The sequence below is a fragment of the Falco naumanni genome, chromosome 11 (genome assembly GCF_017639655.2).
Source record: "Falco naumanni isolate bFalNau1 chromosome 11, bFalNau1.pat, whole genome shotgun sequence".
Lineage (NCBI taxonomy): Eukaryota > Metazoa > Chordata > Aves > Falconiformes > Falconidae > Falco > Falco naumanni.
This window is the reverse complement of record NC_054064.1, coordinates 8,148,337-8,167,087: the sequence shown is the minus strand read 5'-3', so window position 1 is coordinate 8,167,087 and position 18,751 is coordinate 8,148,337. Positions and strand designations below refer to the sequence as shown.

The 18,751-nt window shown below is 53.7% G+C and overlaps 1 protein-coding gene across 4 annotated transcripts in view; it reads left to right on the top strand.

Annotated features, from left to right (window-relative positions):
* LMX1A (LIM homeobox transcription factor 1 alpha) overlaps positions 1–15,663 on the top strand; it is a 47,072-nt gene extending 31,409 nt beyond the window's left edge. For 2 of the 4 annotated variants that reach the window (XM_040611319.1, XM_040611318.1), the window contains 6 exons: positions 7,567–7,799; positions 12,722–12,891; positions 13,043–13,120; positions 13,231–13,300; positions 13,435–13,605; positions 13,837–15,663. In XM_040611319.1, coding sequence (XP_040467253.1) covers positions 7,567–7,799; positions 12,722–12,891; positions 13,043–13,120; positions 13,231–13,300; positions 13,435–13,605; positions 13,837–13,997 — 883 coding nt within the window. In that variant the 3' untranslated portion in view covers positions 13,998–15,663. The remainder of the gene's footprint in view (positions 1–7,566; positions 7,800–12,721; positions 12,892–13,042; positions 13,121–13,230; positions 13,301–13,434; positions 13,606–13,836) is intronic. The other 2 variants (XR_005830238.1, XR_005830237.1) reach the window with 2 other exon arrangements.
* The last annotated feature ends 3,088 nt before the right edge of the window (positions 15,664–18,751 follow it).

Sequence of the window (18,751 nt, the reverse complement as noted above, 5' to 3'; positions counted from 1 at the left end):
AGTTAAAACAGCTTTAGAAGCCATGCACTTGCTTGACCTTTTATTTTTGTGTAGAAAAGGCTCGAGGGTTGCTAGTGTATTTTGGCAGCGGCTGTTTGCTGGGAAGGCTTCGTTTGTCTGTTTATTTAACCCTATCATTCTAACAGTGCCCCTGCTTGTCACGGTGTGGTCTCTGGAGGGTCAGGGGGGGTGTTAAGTGACCACTTTTGGACCTCAGCCAGGAGGCAGGGACGAAGGTGCCCTTTTCTGGGAAGGCTCAGGTTGTTCATGTGTAGCAGTAGGGTTAAACAGCCCAGTGCCAACCCCCTCTCCTCCTCTGCCCCCCTTTCCTCTCTGCCACCACCTCCCCAGGATGTCCCTCATCACCGGTGTCCTCTGCCACAGCACCAGGCTTCACAAGGGGACATGGGACCTGCTTAAGTGTTCTCATCAGGGCAGGAGCTTGTTTAGGGATGCTCCTGCAGGACACCCATGTGTGGACCCCCCTAGTTTAAGCCCTCCAAAACCTCTGGGGTCCCTGGATGGGGCCGTCCCCCTTCTCTGTGTCCCAGCAATGCCCAACAGCAGCTCTGCCTTGGAAAGCGAGCTGTGCTTGTTGGCATCCACCGCTGTGGCGAGCTCTCCGAGGCTGGGATGCACGGCAGAGCGGGATGCTGGATGGGGTAGGACCGAACCCAGTGGTTTGGACCCTGGGAAAGCTGGGTTAGGTGGAGAAAGGTGAAAAGCAGGGCTGTCCAGCTTCACCTCCTCTCCTCACTTTCCCCAGCCTCTCGGAGAACGCAGCCACCAGCTCAGGTCTGGATTTTCCAGAGGCCAAGGACTGACTTTTCAGACGCTCCATCCCCAGTTGCCAGCAGGGTCTTGGCTGGGCCCTGGGGAGAGCTTGCCCCCCGGGGCTGTGGAGTTTGCATCAGCCCCTGGGATGAAACAAGTCCGGTTCAGCCCGGTTGCTATGTCCCCTCGAAGCATCGGAAGACGCATTCAGGCAGCAGGAATGATGAGAAGGGCTTGAGCCAGGAGGGGGCGGGGGGGGGGGTGGGGAGGAGAAGGGAAATTAAAAAAAAAAAAAAAAAAAAAGGAAAACGCCACTTGCTGCAAAGCAAGCGAATTCTCCAATAAACCTGAATCTGCTGAGAATACATTTTACAAACATGCAGCGAAGTTGGCCGCTTTTGTTTGGGCGTTTGTTAAGCATTAACTAAAGAATGCCATGGTCCAGCCTGCTCGGTGTGAAACCTAATTCTCCCCCTTTCTGGAGCCATGGCATGGAGTGCTCAATTTTTTTCTCTCTGTAGGACTGCAGCCTTCTGGTACTCCAGCCAAAAAACACTCATATTTTAGCAAGCTTAGCCCCGGCCCCGTTGCCAGGCAGTAAAGCGAACACTTGCCCGCCTCGGGGGGAGGGAGCTGGGAGACGGGGAAGGGTCAGGAGAACAGCCCCAGGGAAAACATCCCTCCTTCATCCCACCCAGAGCTCTCCCAGGGCTTGGGGTGTGTGGGGAGGGAAGGCAAGGGTGGCTGCGGGTGCTCTGCTCTGTCAGCCTGGGAACCCCGAGACCCCGGGTGGGTTTGGAGGTGCTCAGGATAGCTGGTGCTGTGTTGCCCTCTGAATCACTCTCCCCGTCCCCAGGACATGCCAGCCTGCTCTCTGCAGTGCTGGGGTGGACTCAGCCCTTTCCTACTTTCTCCCACAGCCTTGGCACCCTCCCACGATGGCTGAGGGTCCACATGGTCCCCTCATGAGGATGCCAAGAGATGCCCTCACAGGCACCACGCATGGTGGATGCATCTATCCTGCTTCCTTCTGGGTTGCGGTCCATGCCCTCGGCCTCATCCTTTATCCCCAGGAGGGCCAGAGTGGGGGACAGGGTGACCTGAGTCCAGCAGCAGCAAGAGAGTGACTCGTTCCCAAGCCATGGGTGGAGGGTTGACAGCCACTGGCATTTTTCCACTGCCAGCCCATCGAGGACCTGGTGCTGCCTTCCCCCCTTCCGACAAGTGACAGTGAGTGAGAAGATGACCCAGTGCCAAGACAACTCAATCCAGCATCCTTGCTCCCCATGGAGCCCTGTGGCTCACCGCTGGCACCCGCCGCCAGCCTCCTCCCGCGCCTCTCGCGCTGTGTGTGGCCGTCAGCTTGTCCCCATGCCAAGGTCACGTCTCTGGCAGGGGTCGTGGCTTTGCTTTCCAGTGAGCCATCAGCTGGGGATGGCTGTGAGCACGAGCAGGCTGGAACTCCAGCACTTCTGACGGGTTGGTCGGGGTCTGCTCAGGTTCCTCCGGGGTCATGGTGAGAGCAGGTGATGAGTTGGTCAGATCTCTGCACCAAGGTGCTGGAAAACACAGCACCTCTGCGGATGCACCTGCTGTGGCAGCCCTGGCAGGGAGGCGAGCGGGGCAGCTGCTTTGTGGGGACTGGTGCCATCAGGGTCATTGGGGGTTGCTCCTGCCCCTCTCACCACATCCCAGGGCCAGGTTGGCAAGCATCCCTCTGCCCAGCAGAGCTGCCTTGCCTTACCCACTGCCTGAACCAAGCCTCTGCACGGCGTTTGAGATTTGTCCATCAGTATTTAATATCGGCGTCCCTGACCCGCCACCCCCTCCCCGGGGAGGCTCCGAAGGGCTGTGTTTGTATGCGGCGCACGCAGACAGACAGCAGCCGGGAAGCGCCCGTCAATCATGGCCCCTTTCAGCCTGTCACCTCAAAATAAAGGGAGAAAGAGGGGGTGGTGGCTCCGATGGGAACCGGGGGCTGCCCACGCCGCTCCCCCTCCATCAGTGCGGGAAGGGACATGGGATGCGCCTCCCCAGAGGTGGCTTTGGCCACGTGTTGAAATTTCTGGGTTTCAGTGATGATGCGTGGATGGGAAACCCCAGAGCAGAGGTCTGGGATGGATTTCTTGAGGAAGAGGAACTGCACAGAGAGGTGTGACTGTGTCCCAGGGGAAGCGGGGTGGTGGTGTCTGTAGCATCAGCTAGCTTGCTTGGGGGGTTTTCAGCAGGAATGTTAGACTTTTGGAAATGGCAAAATACTTTGTTTCAAGATTTTCTTGAAACCCACCACCACCACCACCTTTGTTTCAAAACTACAGATTTCATTTCAAAAGGGACCTAAATTTTAAAAAAACTCACAAACTTGGTGTGGATGAATCAATAGAGGAACAGGAACATTTTTAAGATCAGAAACAAAAGGTTGTGTGTTGTGATAAAAATTGCTTGCATCACTATATTTTTATTCCAGTTCTTCGTAAGTTGAGTGGGTTTGTTTTCGCCTACAAATATTCACTGTCAGCGCTTCAATGAGGCTTTTACCGAGTCACTTGTGGCAGGCTGGGTTTCCAGCGAGCATCACAGAGCTGAGCAGGTCACCCCGTCTGGTGCCCTGCCCTGTGCCTGCCAGCTCTGAACATGATTAAACAAAGCCAAAGGCTGCCAGCCAGGGGTTAGCTTTTGAACCCCAGGCTATGGAGGGGAAAAAAATAAGTCTACCAAGAACTAAAGCCCACAGCATCCCTAGAATGGCAGAAATGAAGGCGCTCCCATTGCAGTTTGGGGGTTGGTAATTTGTTCTTGGTTTAAAACCTGTTGAAGTCCTTGGTCAGAGCCTGTCCTTCTCTTCTGTGGAGCCTCCTGTAGAGAAATGTAATCTCAAAGTCCCCTTTGCAGTTGCAGGGAGACACAAAGAGGTAGAGAGGGGAGAAAAGATGGCATATGCTCTGCAGCCTGCTGCTTGCAGCAGGAGGGGGCTGGGCACAGAGCTGGAGATCCCAGAGGTGGAGGAAAACATCTCTGGATCCAGGCTGGTGTGGATTGCTGAGGCAAAAATGTTAAATTAATTGCTAGATCCAGTGCTGGAAGAAAATTTTCCTTCAGCCCTGTCTCAGGCTGACCAGGGGTGTTTCAGTTGGCTTATTTATGCAGGGGTTGTCTATGCAGGAGTTATCCTATGTGGAGCTAACCCTATGTGGGGTTATTCCAGAGTGGGATCATCCATGTGTGGGGTTATCCATGCGGGAGGTTATCTGTGCGGGGGGTTATCCATGCATGCTCTTCCTCCCTGGTCCCTGCAGAGGAGCTGGTACCGTCCAGGGCTGGTCCAGGGCTGTAGGGATCTGGGACACCAGCAATGCCCTGTACTCTCTCCATTACTACCTGCGGTAGGCTGCAGGTTTTATGCCCGTGACCTTTTAGCGCCTAAGATCTCGGTTTATTGTGGGTTTATAGGGAGCTCTTTATGGTTTTGTACTGTGGAAGAGGTTTTATGGGGATTTCTCTGCATCTCACGTTGCCCAGGGATGGGGGAGTCCTGCACTGGGCAGCAAAAGCTGCCTGGTGCGTCTGGCATCCCTCAGCAGGAGCTGTTGGGGACTCAGCAGTTTGGAAATGAAGTCATTTATTCAGCGACTTAAGTACGGCTTTAAGTGTCTAATATTAGGCAGCCATTTACCTAAATCTCACACCTTTGTGTTTTGCAACACGCTTTGGGCTTAGAAACATCCATTGCTCGGCTGGTGCTGCTGTGCATAATTGGCAAAGGTTTATGGCGCTCTAATCAGTACCCTGGAAATAGAGATTTTGGACACATTCATTCGTGAAGATTAGATAGCAGTAAGGTAATAACTTATCAATATTTTATTACTTAGAGCAGTTAGTAATCCCAACAGGTAGGGCTTAAACTTCATTTAAACAAGATGAGAATGTGTTACCAGATGAATACATATCACCTCCACTTTGACACAAAAGAGACATAATTAAAGGCAAAATGACTACAGAAATATTAACACAAGCCTGCGCTGCTCAGAGCTGGGGCAAGAATAAAAATGACCCTTCAGAAGGGATGCTTTCAAGGGAATATACATCCCTCTTCTCCCAGGGCAGTCACAGGGATGTTGGAAATACATACATCTTAGAGACAGACAGTTGTATGTAAACCTGGGAAATCGTAGTTTAATGTACAAAAAAGCTACTAATGGCATTATCTGGAATTACCATCTCCCCCTCCTTTTATTTGATGATTTTCTGCTTTCTGTAGTGACAGTAGTGTTTTATAAAAGCTTTATAACACCCCTTTCCTACTTCTTGGGGGATGCTACAATTTGCTGAGTGTGCCCAGGATTTGGCTGGCACAGGGAGAGTGATGTACCCCATCCCCATGCTCGCCGCTACCAGTTTGGGAAAACCTGGGAGGGAGCAGGCACTGCCCACGTGCTGGTGCGTCCGTGAGAGGACCCCAAGATGGGAGGGTTGCCAATAAATGCCAATGCCAATAAAGTGGGGTGCATTTGGGGGCCCCATTCCTGACCCTTCAAGCCCTTGCCACCCAGCCCTCAAGGCTGGTGGACACCGCTGATGGGCAGCAGTGTGCAGTGCCAGCTGTGTGCACATCTGGCAGGCAGCTGTTTGCCTCCAGAGCTTGGTGTCCACCAGCTGCAGCATGGGGCACTGGGAGGTGATGCTCCGTGGCTGACCTTGCCCATCGGCGTGGGGAGGCAGGCGTTATCCTCTGCTCCTGCACATGTCTGCCCTTCTCATGCTGGTGGGACGTGCCGCCTTGCCCGGGCTCGCTGGCTCCACGCAGGCAAGCGCTGCTCTCTGACGAGACGGGCACAGATGTGCCCAGCTGCTGCCACCAAATCTCCTGGGCTCACTGCCTGCACGGCAGAGCCTGCCTGTCCCCCTCCGGCGGTTTGCACAGCTGACTGTCTTGTTTGTCATCTATTGGGCAGCTAAACCGGTGAATTGGAAAAGCGAAATGAAGCCTGGCTGGGATTTCAGGGGAGCAGGGGCAGCGCGTGGGCTGCAGCAGGACGCACTCCCCTTAGCTGCTGGGGAGCTTTTGTTCAGCAGTGCCGCTGGAGGTAGGGGTGCCTTCGACTTGGGAGCTACCTCTGGGGCATGAAGACACGCACCTGCCTTGCTATTGCCCCCCGTCTCCTGGTTTTATGGGCTACTGAGCTCATCACAAAAACTTTTTGACATTGTCCCCATTTTCTGATGGTTTCGCTGCGAGGGTTTCGCATACATCTGGTCCTCTCCTCCTTGGAACGGGGCTGACTCAGCACTTTTCATTTCCTATGTGGTTTGTTGTAACAGCCAAAAAAAGAGAAAGGATCGAAAGCCTGCTGGTGGCTGCAGGGCTTCTCTCCCCCTCCCCAGCCAGCCAGCCCCAGCCCCGCAGGTCTCTCCCCGGGATGACACATGGGATGGGGACCATGGCAGTGGGAGCTATCGGGGCCGTTGGAAGGCTGGATGCAGCGCTCCCTGCACAGGTCCCTAGGGCATCTCTGGGCTGGGACAGGGGCGATGCTCGGAGATAACCTCTTCAGGATGTGCGCTGACTTCTGACTTCTCTTTCTGGGCCAAAGTCATCAAAACAGGGGAATAATAATGTCCAGTTCCCACAGATATTTAGGGCAAGGCTGGGTAAAAGGTGATTTTTTCTTTATGGAGCCCAAGCCAAAAACATAGATATCTGGGGGTGATGAAGAGATTCAGCGTTGGTACCTTCAAGCATCTCTACTGGGGGAAACATCCCATTCACTTAAAACATCCAGCCCAGGGTTTAGCTCCAGGTGCCTCCGAGTCCTCTCAAGAAAACACTGATGCTTGTCACCTCTGCTCTGCTCGCCTCAGTTTCCCCAGCTGTAAATCATCGATCATGCTACTGAGCTGTGGTTGTTGGGTTTTTTAAGTCAGAAAAAGAAAAGCTTTGTTTTAACCTGAAGTGCTATTGCTGGCGTTACTATTGTTGGCTTTGAACTATAAAGCCAGTGTGTTGAAACCTGGAAACTGTACAATGAGGGATGCCTCAAACACTGTCACATCAATGTCAAGGAACAAGCTGAGCTTTTTGTTTTCCTTTTGACACATTAAGTCTTCAGTCTGTCACCAGCCTTAACCCCCAAACTGCTGCCACGGAGGTCTTTATGATATATTAGACATTCCTGATGTGCTTGCAAGCAGGAAGGGGGCTGTTCCAGTGACCCAGGCTAGAGGAACAGGGTGGTTTGTGGGTGACCAACAGCACAGGTCCTTTCTGCAGGTGCTTGTTGAGAGGCACAGATGAGCTTGCTGGCCCCATTGCCATCTCCAGCATCTCCTTATGTCTAGGCGTCAGCTGGAGGCAGGTTGACACATAGATTTGGCCTGATAAAACTCATGTAGATGTGTTGTATCCACATCTTGTGGCGGTGGGAGCTGGACCATTGGGTTTGCCGCCTGTTTGCTTTTCGCCTGGAGTATCTGGAAGTTGAGGTCTTTGTCCTTCAACAGTATCCATGGTAAGCACCTGCTAACAGATCAACCAGAAACGCTAAAGTTGACCCAAAAGCAGCATCCCCCATTGGCACAGGGCAAGCTTGCAGCATGTGCCTTGTCACGGCAGGGTGCCAGCACCATTGTGCCTAGTCCCCCAACACAATCAAATGGGGTGACCCAGTGATCCTGTGCCAATGCCCGTCTCCCCACCATGGGTGCCCCATCCGTTGTCCCCAGTGCCATGCCACCCGCTGGGTGCAGCTGTGGTGCTGCCGCGTGTCCCAGCAGGATCTCCTCTTGCTCTTGCAGGCTCTTTGCGGTGAAGTGTGCTGGGTGCCTGGAGGCCATTGCGCCCAGTGAGCTGGTGATGCGCGCCCAGAAGAGCGTCTACCACCTGCGCTGCTTCTGCTGCTGCGTCTGTGAGCGGCGCCTGCAGAAGGGCGACGAGTTTGTGCTGAAGGAGGGGCAGCTCCTCTGTAAGGGCGACTACGAGAAGGAGCGGGAGCTGCTGAGCTTGGTGAGCCCGGCTCTGTCGGATTCTGGTAAGGGGCCGCCCGCACCCAGTGTCTCCCTGGCTGGTCCCGCTCTGAGGCCCCGGTGAGCGCGGTGGGGTCTGGAGGTGAGGTTTGGGGTCACTGCCCTGAACCTCTGCCAGGGTCCGAAGGGAAAAGCTCTGTAAGCACCATTGCATCCTCCAGCCAGTCTCTCCCACCTCACTGGCAAAGGCAGGAGTGGGGACCTTGGCAGTGGAGGGGCTGCAGGGCTGGAGGATGCTCTGGGAACCATTCCATCTCATTAGGCTCATTTTTATAAGGGTTTTTGCTCCTGGCCTGTGCAGGGCACCAGCACCCCATCCCAAAGGGTACACAGCCTCCCTGGGCACGGGAGGGAGAGTCGTGCTGGCTGAAGGTGACATCTCCCACCTCCTCACCTGAGGAAATGGAGGAGCTGCCCCTGGTATAAATACACCGTAAATGAGAGTCTTCCTGAAAACAAAATCATGGTCCCAAGCATCCCACTGACTACCTTGGGCTAAACCTTCTGTGTCCCTCCCTTGTGCCTCGCTGTCCCCACCTGGGACTCTGGAAAGGCTGAGTGCAAGAATTGAGATGCTTCTGCTGCAGCCACCCTTTTTAATACTGAGGGGAAACTGAGGCACAGAGCTAAAACTTGAACTGGCAACAGGGAACCTGCAAATCTTGTGTCCCCAGTGGCTTCCCAGCCAGTCGATGACTGGAGCCAGACTGCAGACCTGGTGTGGTGGCACTGTGGGGACACTGCAGAGCCCAGGGGGGCTGCAGGAGGGGTGGCACATGGCTGGAGGTGGGCAGGGGGCTGGCATTCTGCTCCAGCCAGGGTGTCACTGCCGGACTGGGTTGCCCAGAGCATCAGATCATCATTAAAATATGTATTTACAGTCAACGCAAATCAGATCTGAATGTTTCCCAGGAAGATAAATTTAGTAAGAAAACCCAGCAACAGGGGCCGGGGGGATGGAAATGACCTGCTAGCAGAAATCCTCATGTTGATGCCGTCCCCGCAGAGCCCTGCTCCTCTTGAGGTTGGGGAGCCCCACACCGTGTGCCTGGGTCACTCGGCTCCTCTTAAAAACCGTCACTGGGGGAAAATCTGCTTTGCTCAGGGAAGGATTTCCCTGCTAAATGCCATGCTCTGGAAAGGGCTGACGGCAAACTGGCAGGGAGCCTGTCTTTTCCCTGCTAGAGCAAAGCGCTGGATAAAAAAAAATAATAAAAAAAATCATTGTTACAAGCCCATTTAGGAGGGGGTTGTTCAGGTGTGATGTGGGGCAGGTCGTGGACATGGCAAAGCCTGGAGCTCATGGCCAGGCGCTGGCAGTGCTGTGTCTGGGGGAAGGTGTCGGGGAGGAAAGGGATGGCTTTGGTGGGGATGGAGCAAAAATTACCCAAACCCCATGTTTCTCTTTAATATCGTGCTCCTCTGCAGCGAGAGCCTGGCTGCTTTGCAGCACTGTCTGCAGCTGGCTCTGTTCGAGCTCTGCAACCCCACTTGCTGTACAGAAAAAATCCTCCCCCCAAATAACGGTGATGATATTTAAAAAATAGAGTGAGGCCATGGGAGGAGGTGGCTGAAAGAAGCTGGTGAGTGATGGTCCAACGCTGGAGGAGCTGGAGGGGCAGGAAAGCAGCAAGATCCAGCATGCTGGCGCTGGCTCTTGCCTTAGCCCTGGGAAAGTCCTTAATTGATTGAAGAATTATTATTTTTTCCTTCTGGGATGAGCAAACTCTTTCAGTTAAAATAGGAACCAGTGAGGAGACGTCATGCAAGAAAAGAAGTGAACTGGCCACCACGGTTTGGGTTTATTCCTAGTGGGGGGAAAGGGCAGTTTGGGAAAGGTGGGGGAGCTTTTTCTCCCCAGCGACTCATCCGCCTGTGGTCCAGCCCCACTGCCAGGGCCTCTGGCCAAACCAAGAGCTTCAACTAGCAAAAACCTCCAGGGGAGGTACTTAGTTCGGTGGAAACTCCAGCTGAGACTCAGGGGATGCAAAAGGCTGGTGTGGGAAGGAAACGGCAACCCCCTGGCTGGTTGGAAACCCAGGCCGAAGCCCCTGGCAGCCCCTGGCAGCCCCTGGCTCAGGGGTCCCAGCCCTTCTCAATTCCCTGCAGACCCCATAGCTTAGCCCCACCACCGTCCGTGCCTGGTTTTGGTTGCCACCAACAGTTCCTAGGGATGTCTTGTGGCTTTTGGGATGGTGGCATGGCGGGGACCAGCCCAAGGTGCATGTGCCATGTGGGTGCTCGGCGTGGCACGGCATTGCCTCCTCCTGCTGCATTCCCCTGGGGACCACACTGGGGGATGCAGAGGGTGTCCCCGCTCTGGCACTGGTCCTGGATGCCCTTCACCAACAGCATGCCATGTACTTGTCCAGCCTTTCCCTGTCCCCATCCTCGCTGCTTTGAAGCCCCCCCACCCTCTCTCCCCCCGGCTGCCGCGCACCAAAGGCCACTTTATGAGAAAGCACAGATAAAAAGCAAGCCATATGTTGTCTGTAATCTCCCAAACCCTCGCTTCAATTACTGCCTCCCCCGAGCCTCCGCTGCCCAGCCTAAGTAAACAAGCCCCTCTGAAAGAGGACCCCGCTTTCCAATTAAAAGTGTCCTAACGTTTCTCCTCTCCCTAAATCCTCCCAAGCGAGGAATGTCCTGGCCCCGGCGGCGGGATGCGGGCTCGGCGGGTCGGACCAAGGGCACGCCGCACAATATCCATCGCCCAGGCCCCTTCCCAGGTGACGTCAGGGGCAGCCCCAGACACTCATTAATTTCTCCCCCTCCTCGGTGGGGAAAGGCTTGAAAGGGAGAGTTAATTAAAAATAATACCCCGCCAAATCCGGCTTCGCTTTTCCTTCTTTCCCTTTGACACTGGGAGGGATTTGGGGAGCAGGTGTTGGGGGGGAGGGCTTGAAGGGGGGGGGGGGGGGGGGGGTGGGAGCTGCTCCACATCGGTTTTCCCCCTTGGCATGGGTTTTGAGCATCATTTGCTTGACGGAGTTCATGAGCCTCTGGTTCCCCGCTGCTGGGCTCTCCCTCTCCTGGACTGGAGGGGACTGGGGTGTTCACCTCATTTTAGGGATGCAAAGGTGTTCAGGCACTGATATGTCTCCACTGGTTGACATTCCTTCTCCTGATATTTGTAAAAATCTCTACCCTTCCATCAAAATTAAAATCCTTCAGGTTTCAGGAAAGCTGGCAACTTGGCGGAGCAGAGACCCTGCTTGTGCTGGTGATGAGAAGGAGGCAGCGGTGGCTGCTGCTCAGCCCCATTAACCATCAGAGACTCCACACCCTGGGGGTCCCCAGCACTGGGGCTCTCAGACCTACCTCATTACTATATCCCTCACGCTGGGACATGAAGAGAGAAGTTTGTCTTTCCCTGTGCCGCTGCTGCTGTGGGTATGCTGTGGATGTGCTGTGAGCGAGTGGGGAGCTTGCAGCAGCAGCAAGGTGGTGGCTCTTGGGGGCCAGCATCCAGGTCCAGGCTGTTTGGGGACCACCAGTGTGAAGATCCGTCCCCATCCCAGCCCTCCCCACAGGGAAGGCCTCCATACCAGCTGGTGAGCCCAGGAAAGAGACCAGCAGTGTGAAGGGAAGAGGTAACTGGTACCTGAGAGCATCCTTGCTCCTCCACTGTGATCACTGCCTCCCCTCGCCCTGGAGATCTGCTCCTCTCCCCATTCCCAGCTGGGCTTCTCTTGGATTTCTGCTTTTCTGATGTGTGTGATCCATGATCAGCTCTTGCTGTGGGCTTCAACCTGACCTGCTTTCGCTGTGAATCTGAGCCAGGCTTACACACCCCTGCTGCATCCCCATCTCCCAGAGACACAGCAGCCCTGGGACGGGTCTTGGGCCAAGTACAGCCTTGCAACTGCATCAAACCAGCACCTCAGCTCCATTATCGATTCCCAGTCAGAGGGTGGAGGAGCTTTCTGGAAAAGGCTTGTGAGAGGGAAGGACCTGTGCTGTCAAACCTGCAGTACAGCCCTCCCACACCGGCTGAGCAGGCGAGACCATCGACAAGGTGGTGATGCAGTAAGTGAGGAGGGCTGGTAAGAGGCAAGGCAGCGCTGCCTGCTTTCCCGGAGCAGCTCCTGCCCGAAAGCCCCCTGGCCCTGAGCGGCGAAGAGCAGCAGGGAGAGACACACCAGTGCCTGGGAACGCAATGGAGCAGCACATTGCAGCAAGTACCCAAGGGGTGAAGCTTGAAGCAGCCTGCACTTCTGTCCAGGGAGATTTAAAATTCCATGCCAGGGAGGAAACACAGGCGAAAAGGTGCCCCTTGTATTTGTGGTCAAAAGCCTGGGCTCTAAATGCGGTTGACATCCATGGTAGGGCAAGTCAGGAGGAGTTTGTGAGGTTGTGGCTAACGTGTTGCCCTCTCTGAGGATCTCTGCTCACCCCACACCCTGACCTCCCCTAGCCTGAGCTGTCCAGGCAGGGGGACCAGATGCCTGGTCACCAGCTAGGCTGGGGGACACCCCCAGGGGCACAGTGGTCCTCCATGTCTGCTGTCCTCTTGAGTGAACGTGGCCTGCCTCTGTCCAGAAGTGTCCCCAGCTGTGGCCTGGCAGAAAATCCCTGTGGGGCAGGCAGGGATTTGGGTCTGATGGAGAGAAATCAGGCATCCCAGGGTTTCACACTGCAGCTGCTCAGGCAGTTGGGGAAAAAAAAGAACCCAAAAGCACATCTGCTGGCTTGAGCAAATGTCCAAAACAAAAAACCCAAACTGCGAGTCACAGCAGCTCTCCCTGTCTCTGAGCTACCGTGGGGCAGCCAGCCCCAGACCTCAGCTTCTCACACACATTCACAAGAAGATCCCCACCACAAACAGTTTCTTTTAAATCCCCCAGATTATTCGGGACATGCTGGAAAATGGTGTGCATGGCCCATTGTCTGTAAAGGACCTCTTTGTTTCCCCCCCCCCCCGTAGGCAAGAGCGACGATGAGGACAGCATTTGCAAACTGGGCCAAGCCTCGGGGAAGGGTGCTGAGGATGGGAAAGATCACAAGCGGCCCAAGCGGCCCCGCACGATCCTGACCACGCAGCAGCGGAGGGCGTTCAAGGCATCGTTTGAGGTCTCCTCCAAGCCCTGCAGGAAGGTATGGGGAGAAAGGCCCATGCTCAGCTGCCTCCAGTCCCGGGGATGTCCTGGATGCTGGGCAAGGAGTTGCTCCAGCTGCTCTATCCCCTCCTAAAGTCCCCCTGAAAAGCTGAGTGGGCTGAGATGCTGCTGTCATTCCTCTCTCCAAGGTGCGGGAGACACTGGCGGCCGAGACGGGGCTGAGCGTCCGTGTGGTGCAGGTCTGGTTCCAGAACCAGCGAGCAAAGGTGGGCACGAGGGGTGGCCCTCTGCCAGCAGCCAGTGCTGGGGCTCCCCTCCCTCCCCTTGCTTTGACCAAGGGATGATTTCACTCCTTTTTTCCTCCCTTCCCACCCAGATGAAGAAGCTCGCCAGGAGACAGCAGCAGCAGCAGCAGGATCAGCAAAACACACAGCGCCTGAGCTCAGGTACCCCCGTCACACCCAGCTCTCCCCACGCTTGGAGTACCCCGTTTCCCAGCCCTCTCCAGGCTTCCCAAGGGGTCTGGGTCCCCCAAAAAGCAGCAGCCTGATTGCACCAACAACTTGCTCTTCTCTTCCAGCCCAGACGAACGGCAGTGGCAGCGCGGGGCTGGAGGGGATGCTGAATCCCTACACCACTCTGCCCCCACCCCAGCAGCTGCTGGGCATGGAGCAAAGTGTCTACAGCTCCGACCCTTTCCGGCAAGGGCTCACCCCACCGCAGATGCCTGGAGACCACATGCACCCCTACGGTAAGGCTCCAGGGCTTGCCCCTTGCCTCCTCTCCTTTGAAGAGATGCTGAGCTGGGGTGGGGGGCTGTGTGGTGGGGGCTTGTGTGTGGGATGCAGCAATTTCTGGGAAGATGGCAATCCCCTCACCTCTAAATCATTACTCTGCAAAAGCTGGGGGTACCAGGCACTGCCATGGTGCCGGAGGAGAAAGCAGGCTCTGAAGCCCTTCTGCTCCTTCCCTGCCTCCCAAGGTGCTGAGCCCCTCTTCCACGACTTGGATAGCGATGATACCTCACTGAGCAACCTGGGTGACTGCTTCCTCGCCACGGCGGACGCGGGGCCACTCCAGGCGCGAGTGGGGAACCCCATCGACCACCTCTACTCCATGCAGAACTCCTACTTCACCTCCTGAGCGTGGCATGGTCCCCGGCACGGGGCAGCCACCGCTGCCGCGCTGCCCCAGGAGGGGCTGCAGAGCCCCCGGGGTTGGGAGGGAGGGGGAAGCGACACTGCTGGGATGCTGTCAAACAATATGTTGTAGCTTGGGATTTCCAAGGAGCGAGTTAAGTTATGGGTTACATAGTTTCATGTTTCTTTTAGGAGCCTAGGATTAGGGACAGGAGTGGTTTTTGCAGCTGGCTGGTGGATTTTCAAATTTCAAACGGGGAACCAAATTTCTCGTTTCAGCAGGGGCAAAGGCAGGGGAAGGGGGATGGATGCCCCTATAGGATCATCCCGGTGCCGTACCCACTCCGCACCACCTTCGGTCCGAGGAGTGGAAAGAGCAAACTGCTGATCTTCATGGGGAGAGCCTAAGGCATCAGCAGGGCTTTGAAATTTGAAAAGCTGACGACACTTTGGGGAAACACGGGGAAAATGTCGCTGCAGGGTTTTCCCTCTGTTGCCTCGACCAGCTTGAGTGCTCGCTGTTAAAACACAGTGACTTTTAAGATAGATGTTCCCATGAGAATATAGAAAGCTAGAAACCCCTAACATTGCCCCCGTCCCCGAGGATGGGGTTGTGTGCGTGTATGTGTGTGTGTGTGGGCACGCACGTGTGTGTGTGTGCAGAGCCGTGTGGCTGTGGGTGATGTACTACACAGCTGCACCTGCCAGATTGTATCAACAAAGTTTATTTCTAAGTCTATCAGAAATTTACTGTACAGCAAAAGTAACTTTATTTTCAACGTGAACCATATTTAAGGAAATACTCAATGCACTTAAGTTATAAGATGAAATAATTTACTTTTTATAAACATTATGTTTAGGTTGCAAAAGCCCAGTGGCAGGGAAGGAAAATCAGTTCATTTCAGGCGATAGGTTTGGGTTTTGGGGTTGGTTATTTTTGGTGCTCTCAGGTTGCCCCACTGGTTTTGAGGTGCAGTTGAAACACAAAGCAGGGCTGGCTCCAGGGACCTGCTCTTCTGCTGGCGGATCGATGGGGACAGCATGGTGGCCAGATCCTGTCCCCACTGCTGGACGTGTCCAGGAGGTCGGTGTGGGGTGGACGACGCTGCTGGAGCTGGTGGACATCCTGGCCCACTGGGGCTCAGCCATGTTTCTCTGCATCACCTCTCTCCTTCCCACAGCAGGACCCAGCTTGCCTCCACCAGCAACCCCATCCCGTACCCTCAGACGTGGGGGCTAGGTGAGTGGGAACTGCTCTCCTGGCTCTGGAAAACACCGCAGCTCGTATTGCCACCCCTCGGGTGAAGGAGAAAGGAGGGACAGCCCTGCATTTCCCACCCCTTGCTCGGGTTCATCCCTGCCAGAGCCGTGGGAACCTGGGGAAAGTTCTCCTTAGGGTCGAGCCTTCAGCCGACCCTCACCTCATCCCCACTCTCGTTTTCATGCGTTGTGTCCTTTTGTGCTGCTGTTCACAAATGATGTAAGCAACAACCCGTAAAGACATGCAAGTGACTGTGAGGCTCAAAACACTGGCTCATTGCCACCGTACGATCTGACACTGAATGTAGCGGGGTCCGGAGATGGCTGACCCGGCAGGAGATGCTGACACACTGTCAGAAATCGCGTACCAAGATGAAATTAAAAAGATAAAAAGATCTCTGGAAAAAAAACCCGAAAGGCGCCTGATCTTTTCTTGCGTGGGGTGTCCCCTTGACTCACAGAGGGGAGGGTTTGCACCATCTCCAAAGTCAGCAAGGTGTTGGGTAGGGTACAGAGAGACTGCAGGGGAAGCTTCAGCTCCTTGGGTTTGAGATATCAAATACTCTCTGGTTTGGGACTAAACCGGCCCTTAAGGGTCCTCCATGGCCAATGGACAGGGTGGACTGGTGGAAGGTGACACATCTCCCTCCGGCTCCCACTCAAGGTGGCAGTGAGGGGCTTGCTGGGGCTCTCCACTGGGTGCAGCAAGGACTAGCTCAGCTGTGAGCAGCCAGCTTGGGCCATCTAGGCATCTGCAGGCAGTGGAGATGACGCCCTGCCAAAGTGATGAAAGAAAAAGGGAGGCCAGACAGCAGGCAACTTTCCTTACAACAAGGAGAGATGGGGAAAAAAGAGAAAAATAAAACTGTTTTGCATGTTTTCCAGCTCTCTGCATGGGCCCATGTGTGTTTGTACCACCAGAAAGCTCTGCTTCACATTTCCACCTGCCCACAGTGTTTCTACGCTCTTAGTGTTGAAGGAGAGCTGTAGCAGTCAGGACAGCCAGGTTACTAGCCAAAAATTTTCCCAAACGCATGAGCTCTTGGCTTAAAACACCCTGCAGACCTCAGTGGTACCTTCACATCCCTGGCTGCCATCTCAGCTCACGAAGCAGAACATGGCTGGGAGGCATTCACCCTTCCCAAGGACAGGGGGACTGCAGGAGTGGGAGAGCATTTCTGCAGGCCAGGTTACTCCATAAATGGCTTCACCTGGAGTATCACCTCACCATGAACCACAATGCTCTATGGCAGGGCCATGGGCAACTCCGTGTTAGGACTTCGTAAAAGGTAGGGGTGGGTATTTCCCGATAGGGGTTGCTCTCATCACAGCTCCCTGACATGGAGAGATCCCATGAATATGTGTCGATGCCACCAAATTGGGGATGGAGATACGTAACCCATTGCCTAAAATGTTCAAAACCAGATGTTCTCCTTTCCGCTCTTCATCAGTCACTGTTCTGCTGTTCCTGTGCTATAAAATATTTTCCAAGTCCAACCTGCAGAAAAAAATATTCTAAAATGGTGCGACTGTGTGAAGAAAACTTGTGATTTTTATTTTGCAAGTTGTAGTTTCCTAAGAGCAGCCTGGATTTCTAGGGTTGGTTTGGGGTTTTGCTTTATTTCAGGACAGAAGAGCAGTGCACCTCACCCTATGGACGGCAGCTGCTGCAAGCCCTACCAGCAGCCCTAGCCCAGCAGTGCCCAGTTTGTTCCAGTGACCCAGTCATGTCTTGGCATGGGGTGCTGGGCAGCCTGCCTGACCCAAACTGCTCAGGTCTGTGTTCTTGGGCATCCTGCAGCTGAGTGTTTCCCCTTGCTCCCCAAAACGAAGACTTATTTTTCACCACTCTACAGGCTCCATTTTCTCTCAACAATCACATTTTGATTACAAAACATCTCTGAGCCCGTATCTGACCTCTGTTGCCTCAAACACGAGCTGAAAAGTACAAAAAGAAGATTGGAGAAACATCTAACACATAGGAGAAAGGCTTTCCATAAAGAATTAAACAAGCTGTATTGAGCTGCAAGGCCTTCTCTCCCAGTAGAAGCATCTCACCTGTGCCTGCTTGCTCGTTTGGGGTTTAATTAGTCAGTCACGAGGTAAAGGTGTTGCTGGAGAGAGGGTAAAACCCTATAAAAGCAGGATTCACAGGTTGGCTGTGTTTGGGAGGAGGTGGGAAGATGTGCCCTAGGAAGCTGCCTGCCCTGATTTGAGATGCTCTTGTGAAGGACAGCAGGGTAGGTGCTTGTGTGGAAATTTTGCTGGATTTCTAAAGCCCTTGATCTTTTTGAAGAGAGAAACACGTGTTGAGGAATTTCTTTGTAGAGACTGGGGTATTTGTGCATGCTTTACTCTTGACAAAGCACAAGGGTGATACCTGTTACAAATGCTGGTATTTTCTAATGTTGGCTAAGTATAATTTTTTTAGCTGGTTGTCTTCAAACCCAGCTTCTGGGTGGATGATGTGGAAAGGTGAAATCTGATCTTTTAGTTTGGGATTTTGGCACAAGAGGGTTCCACAGCAACAGGGAAAAGTGCTGGATCTGTCCTGGCATGGACAAGTTAGGGAAATTATGGCCTGAGGTTTCTCTATCACTGTGTTTGGTGGTCTTGTAGAAACGCTGACTGGTGTTAGCGGAGCAGAGAGAACCTGGGCTGGGGTGAGGTGGATAGTCACCAGGGGCTGGATGTGGAGAAGTGCTTTGCTCTATGGAAAGGGGGCAGATCTGGGGGAGGTGGTCTGTATTTGGTGTGGAGGAGCTGCTGTGACCCACAGAGCCAGCATGAGTCTGGTTTGCAGGATCTAGTTGTGGGTGATGGCTGGGTTAACACCACCCAGGCTTGCAATAGAAAAATGGATGTTTTCATTAATGGTTATTAAAATTGCCTTAAAAATTCCCCTGACTTGGATGCTTCTTAAAACATCATGTTTAAAGTGTTGTGTTTTTTGTAAAGCCTTTTAAAGTTAAAAGGCTTGTCTTCTTCCACCCACAGTTATCTACTACTTGAAAAATGTTCACCTACATCAGTCTGGCTTTCCATCAGCCTAACTATCAATTTACACTTACTAAATTACTTCCCCCAAAATAAAACCCCCATAAAACCCATGTCATACAGACTGGTTGCCTACTTTTAAAATCCTACAAAAAATGTAATGACACCCTATAATAACAGTAGCTTGAGGTATGTGTGTATATATGTATAAAATTATTATTTAGAGTATAGAGTTTTGGGGAAGGATTAGTATTGCAGAAGGGGGTAGGTCTTTGGTAAAATCAGCAGAGTGCATGGTCTTAAAGCTGTCCTCCTTCTGCAAGCTGGCCTGTGCGCTTGACACAATGCAAACACCAGTCCAGCTTGCAACCTTGCCATGTCGTAGCAGATGAGGGTCCTCCTGTCATCTGGATTTCATATTCTGTTCTGCCTGATTTCAGGGTGCAGATGGATCCTGCCAAAGCACAACTGGCTGGGTCTTGTCTTCTGCACGTGTTGGAG